We start from the raw sequence: 6575 nt of genomic DNA on the forward strand, positions 1-6575 counted from the left end.
AAATTCACTGAAAAGTGTTATTATAACCTTAGTATATGTGTGATGTATATAGCTAGGTTATATGCACGCAAAAGAAAGTAGACGTTGACTCAGTGGCTGCAATTACCGGACTGACTTTATTTCAGTCTATGTACATCTTTTATACAGTGAGTTCCATGGGAACGGAAGGGGTTGTGGTCAGCAGTGGTCAGTAAGGAATGCATCCAGTCTAACCACTGGCGTCTTACAGTAGATAAGAGAAAGATGATAGATAGTGTGGCTTGGGAAGAACAGAGAGTTACTGTTATCAGAGAGGAGAGAAAACAGGGCTGGAAGTAGAGAGGGTGAGAGCAAGAGCGGAAATAATAATACAGTAGTCTCAACCTCAGACTTGCATAAGATCAGTATATCACACTCCTCCCCCTTAGAATTGTTTTTGGTTTTTCCAAAAATGGTTCTCATCAATTTACACAACATTATTCAACCAAAAAGTGAAATCTTAACTTCTTTTAAATAACACTATCTTATTTGAACATTATCCCAAAACTGTGAAATGTCCAAACTTTCCATCTCATACATTATCTTATTAAATCGGTCTGTTCAACTTATGTTGCACTTTGTTATATTTCTTAAGTCACCTTTCTTATATTCTGGGAGGTATAAATGTACAATGTATGTGTGTACCATGTCAAATGTATCCACACACGAAAACCAAAACTATAATGTCCAAATGAACTGTCCATTGAGTTCAGCTGTGAAACAAGGAGTTACAAAATCATGCTTTCTTAACCTTGAACTTATTTTCGACGTTGATTTGTCTAAAGTGTCCGGCATTTTTACAAGTGTTATTTACAACTGCCTCCTCAATGTGGTATTGGCTCCCCATAGCGTTCAGGGTATTTTCGCTGGCGGTTAGACCTGCGAAGTGCTGGTGCTTCGTCATCATGGTCTTGCTGTGCATTGTTGTTCCCCTCCCCACGTGGATGAGGAAGGAACACATCCGCGGCCACATCGTCGTTGTCATAGCGACGTCGTATGTGCTCGATGTGTCGCCTGCAGATGCGATCATCTGCCAGCCTCAGCGTATATTGGACGCCGTCGATGGAAATGACTTCGCCTGGCATCCACTGTGGACCGCTAGCGAAGTTTCTCACGTACAAGCGATCTCCAATGCAAAAATCGCGAGCTTTAGCACGCTGATCGTGCTTCTGCTTCTGATCATGCTGCTTTCGCTGAACGCGCTCCTCCATGTTTGGTTCCACACAATCAAATCGCGAACGGGGAATGCGATTGAAGAGAAGTTGCGCAGGAGGTGTACCAGTGGTTGGATGAGGTGTGATGCGGTATGCCATCAGAAATCGCGACAACTTTGTTTCGATTGTGCCGTTGGTCATGCGCTTCATTGCAGCTTTGAAGGACTGCACTGCCCTCTCTGCCAGCCCATTTGATGATGGATGAAAAGGTGCAGTGCGAACATGACGGATTCCATTCAGCTGTAGGAATTGCTGAAATTCGTCGCTTGTGAACACGCTTCCATTGTCGGTGACAATAAGCTCTGGCAGGCCATGTATCGCGAAGGTTTCGCGTAGCTTCTCAATTGTGATTGAGCTGGTTGCCTTGTAGACTGGAAAGATATCCATCCATTTCGAATGCGAATCTACCAACACAAGAAACATACGGCCCATGAATGGCCCTGCATAATCCAAGTGGATTCGTGACCATGGCTTTCGTGGCCACTCCCATGGATGAAGTGGTGCTGCTGGCGGCAACTTTCGAGATTGCTGACACTCCTTGCAATTTTTCACTTTGCTCTCCAGGTCACCATCCATCCCAGGCCACCAGAAATAACTGCGAGCGAGCGATTTCATTCGCGAGATCCCCGGGTGAGCTTCATGCAGCTCTTCAGTGAGCTGATTTCTCCCTTGTGGAGGTATGACAACACGTGCTCCCCACATTATGCAGCCATCATAGACACACAGCTCATCTCGCCTCCTGAAATAAGGCGAAATTTCCTCATCACACTTTGACGGCCATCCACGAAGAACATATTCGCGCACTCGCGACAAAATTGGATCCTTCGCGGTCCACTGCCTGATCGATGTCGGTGTGACGGGTGTTGACTCCAGGTGTTGCATAACTAGCACATAGTCAGCTGGTTTGGGGATGCGCATACTAGGGTCCAGCTTTAGCCGTGCTAGCCAGTTCCTCCCCAGTAAATTCGGCCCATCACCTTCGACAACTAGCAAGGGAAGTTCCAGGTCCTGGGCGTTATGTCTCACATTTACTTGACATTCCCCCACTACTGGTATTCTGTCCCCTGTATAAGTTCTTAAAACCACATCAGATTGGGACAGCTGGGGTCGATGCTTCCACGCACGATACGTTGCCTCACTCACTATTGATAGTGTGGCTCCTGTATCAATCTCCATCACAGTGTTGTTTTTGGAAATCAACAACTCCAGCAACATTGGAGCCTCCTTTTTAGGTGATGCGTGCGCCTTGTGCATGAAGTACTCTAGCTCCTCCATGTTGTCCCTGGGTGGTGTCGACTGTTCCGCGCTAGTCTCCGCTACGTACTGCGTTTGGACCTCCTTCCTCTGCCCGGAATTAGTCTTACTCCGGCAGACTTTAGCGAAGTGTCCACGCTTTCCACAATTATGACAAGTGGCGTCGACTGCCTTGCACTTGCCCTTCTCGTGCCCCTGTCCACAGCGATAGCATGAGTTGCGGTGTTGAGCTCCGGTTTTTCTGTGTCCTGCCTGCTGCTTGAACACTTTGTTTGTTGCACCATTTCTATGTGGAGCCTGTGTGGATTGTAGATCACACACATTTCTTTCTGCCATCTCCACACTTGTCGCAATGTCAACGGCCTTGGCGAGATCAAGCTTCTTCTCAGCTAGAAGAATACGTTGGATCCGATCATGTCTGATGCCGCAGACTAATCGATCGCGAATCATCTCCCCTAGAGTAGAACCATAATTGCAGTGCTCTGCCATTGACTTTAGTGCAGCTATGAATTCACTGATTGTTTCTGAGTCTTTTCGGAAACGGCTGTTGAACTTGCACCGTTCAACAATCTCACTTGGTGCTGGGGTGTAATGCTCCGTCATTACCTGGACAAGTTCAGCATACTTCTTGTCCGCTGGCTTGGCTGGAGAAACAAGACTGCGGAGAAGACTGTAAGCTGCTGGCCCAATGACAGTCAGCAATGTAGCTTTCCTCTTCTCCTCTTCTTCAATTCCATTGGCTTTGAAGTACAGGTCCAATCTTTCTATGTATTGGCACCAGTCGATTCCCTCTCGGAATTCTTCTATATTTCCTACCAGACCAGCCATTTTACAGAAGTTTAATCCTCGTCGCCAGTATTATAACCTTAGTATATGTGTGATGTATATAGCTAGGTTATATGCACGCAAAAGAAAGTAGACGTTGACTCAGTGGCTGCAATTACCGGACTGACTTTATTTCAGTCTATGTACATCTTTTATACAGTGAGTTCCATGGGAACGGAAGGGGTTGTGGTCAGCAGTGGTCAGTAAGGAATGCATCCAGTCTAACCACTGGCGTCTTACAGTAGATAAGAGAAAGATGATAGATAGTGTGGCTTGGGAAGAACAGAGAGTTACTGTTATCAGAGAGGAGAGAAAACAGGGCTGGAAGTAGAGAGGGTGAGAGCAAGAGCGGAAATAATAATACAGTAGTCTCAACCTCAGACTTGCATAAGATCAGTATATCACAAGTGTTTGTGTGTTTATGAGTGTGTGAGAGATTTTGTGTTTCCTTTTCTATAAAATCTAATTGTTTTTGCGTGGAGATTCTTACTTTGAATTTGTGTTCGGTTTTGTTTTGTTTTGTTTTGTTTTGTTTTGTTCTGCATTGTTCGGGGATATCCGCTATTTTCAGCCAGTGATAAAAAATTCCTGTATTTTTTTCCATAATCAATTTTCATAATCAAAAAACAAATATGTCATGTGCAGTGAATGTGGTACGTCAATAAAAAGAATGATGCCACAATGTCGACGATAATTTTCTATTATTCTATTACTGCCACACCGTATACATGACTGTGCACCAGTAACCACCAGATACTGTCGACTTAAATTTTAAAACGCCATATGGAAAGCAGGGAGATAGGACACCAATTACGGTAGAAATAGAAATGAAGAAACTGAAAAAGGCGACAAAATAAAAGGCAGAGCAGACAGGAGATGGGCAGAATGAAAAGGAGAGAGAGGGAGAGAGAGAGAGAGAGGGAGAGAAAGAGAAATGGAGAGACAGAGAGAGAGATAAACAGACAGACGGATCATAATCATAGAATGAATGAGAAGGGAAAAATCAAAATTGGTGTGAGCGCCATCTGAGAAAGTCATTTGCGTGTCCAGGGTGAGAACGAGTCGAGCTGCGCGAAAATTGGTTGGTCGCTGCGACCGTGTCTCTCCCTACCTCGGCCTTGGGACTGGGGATGCTGGTGCGGACACGATGGGGGGAAAGGTTCGCTTGAAACTAAGTCAAGCGACCAGTCAGAAACTCTATTTGCTGTCTTTTTCCTTATGATTGTGACGGAGAAAAAAAAAAAACCAAATAAACAAACGAGCAATCATTCCTCGCGAAAAGTACACATTCCATCGACTTATTGACATAATTATGTTACAAGGATAATTTTATTCCCCCTGCTTTCTGAAAGAGGTTAAGTCAAGTGCTCTTTCGTTATGCTAGAAAAGGGGAAATAAATAGAAGTTCTTTATACCTTATTTATATTGCTGTCCATATTACGCCATTAAGTGTAGTACACGTCGTACTGTACAGGTGTATTTGTGCTTTCACTCAATCCACATACTGTATATACATGTACACAGTATCTACATTTGGGTTTCGCTATGCTTATAACCACTGCTGCGGCGAATGAAAAACAAACAAAAGCCCAGATCCGCATGCTGAAATGACATCAAACAGTCGTAAAAGATAAATAACAGAAGGGAATGAAGAATTTGTACAGAAATAGGTGATAGGTGACGTTTCGCAGACCACCTAATAATGACTGAAGTGTATAGGACTCTGTATTCGTCTGGGTGACATATAAAGTTGTTGTTTCCCATCTACGCAAGATAGTATCAGGCTTAACGTACGCAGAGCGTCTATATAATCAAAAATATAAAACAAAAAGACAACAGATCACTTCTTCTACGATTAACTAATCAAAGTAAGATTTGCCTTTGTTTCTACCCGAGTGGGGTAGTTTCGAAGTTCGTTCTAGTTCGAAAGGCATTTTCGATGATCTTGAGTCTAGACCGTCATCATGACGACATGAGGTCCACTCGGTCACTGTCGGTGGTTGGTTAACGAGGTACAACTGTAATTCACCGCGGTGCGTACTGCGCAGAAGCACGCACAAGTAGACCTACAAGTGTACACTGTACAAGGCCACCGTATCCATACGACTTTCGGTCGCAAGAAGACTTACCGACTTTGGATCCGAAATAAATCCTAACAGCCTCAGAATAAACAGCTTGTTTATTTCAGATCCAAAGTCGGTCAGTCGTGCGACCGAAAGTCGTATAGTGTGCCGTGGCCTCAAGAGAATGCGTGTATGTGCAAGATAGCGTCATCAGTGCCATATACGTTCACCAAAAATAAAAATAAAATGATGATAATACGCTAATTTTTTGGACTTATAGTATCAATAAAAATAGCAAAGAACTAAAAATAGTACAGTAAGGATTAATGGATATGTAAAAACTGAAATGACGTTGGTACAGAAAAATAATCAAAATGAAGGTCAACTGATGCTGGGAACAAAACAAGAGTAGAAGGACAAAATAGAACTTAGCTGCAGCCCTACACAGTATTACTCTAGGGCTGAAGCACACAACAGTTGTCGATAGACTTCAGGCTTCTTTATCGCACTTGTACAATGTATACAAGTGAGAGACACTACTGGTGTTATACAATTGCATTTGGGGTAAATGGACATGTGTATTGTCCATGGGTAAGCTTGAGTGTTGGGTGAACATCCTTCATTTCCAAGCAGGCTAGTGTTGTGAGTGTGTGTGTGTGTGTATGTGTGTGTGCATATAAGTGCGTGTGAGTTTGTGAATTTGTGTCCCACGTCGTCTGTCTCTGTGAATGGGGAATGAAATGTCCTCGAAATAGCTACATAGTGCAAAGTAAATTAATGAAAAATACCAAAGATTCATTAGTTATGATCCAGTCATGATGGTGATGTCAGACTTATGTGACCAAGATGGGCGAGTATTAAATGGTGCCTGTGCAAAATCATATCCTATGTGGTGGTGTTTTATACTATGCTGGCATCCAAAAGGTCATGACCCTTACCATTCTTCTTTGGCTCATTTTGTTCAAATTTGACTGATCTGTCGACAACGGTGTATTTCTCTTCGGGTTGATGTCCCCTTCAATATGTCACAGATCAAAATACAGTGTATCAGTTGTAGCACACTGGACAGGAATGGACACTGGGAAACAGTTTGAGACATACAGTAGTATCCCCTCCACTTTCTCTTTTATTTTATTTTTTTTCTTTGCTTGATCTAGCAGCTGCAGTGAAGGGGTAAGAAGGAGAAGAGGGGGGGGGGGCT

General features: G+C 43.5%; 1 protein-coding gene across 1 annotated transcript; it reads right to left on the reverse strand.

Annotated features, from left to right (window-relative positions):
• Nucleotides 1-842: 842 nt before the first annotated feature.
• Nucleotides 843-3314, reverse strand: LOC139735095 (uncharacterized). The gene has a single exon (XM_071645867.1). It carries the CDS (start codon nucleotides 3312-3314, stop codon nucleotides 843-845), a length of 2472 nt encoding a protein of 823 aa, XP_071501968.1.
• Between the last annotated feature and the right edge of the window lie 3261 nt (nucleotides 3315-6575).

Source organism: Diadema antillarum, unplaced genomic scaffold (genome assembly GCF_040938485.1).
Source record: "Diadema antillarum isolate AM-2024a unplaced genomic scaffold, OU_Dant_1.0 seq00000563_RagTag, whole genome shotgun sequence".
Classification (NCBI taxonomy): domain Eukaryota; kingdom Metazoa; phylum Echinodermata; class Echinoidea; order Diadematoida; family Diadematidae; genus Diadema; species Diadema antillarum.

Coding starts and splice junctions, on each gene's coding strand:
- LOC139735095 (XM_071645867.1), bottom strand. CDS start 3,314: ATGGCTGGTCTGGTAGGAAATATAGAAGAATTCCGAGAGGGAATCGAC.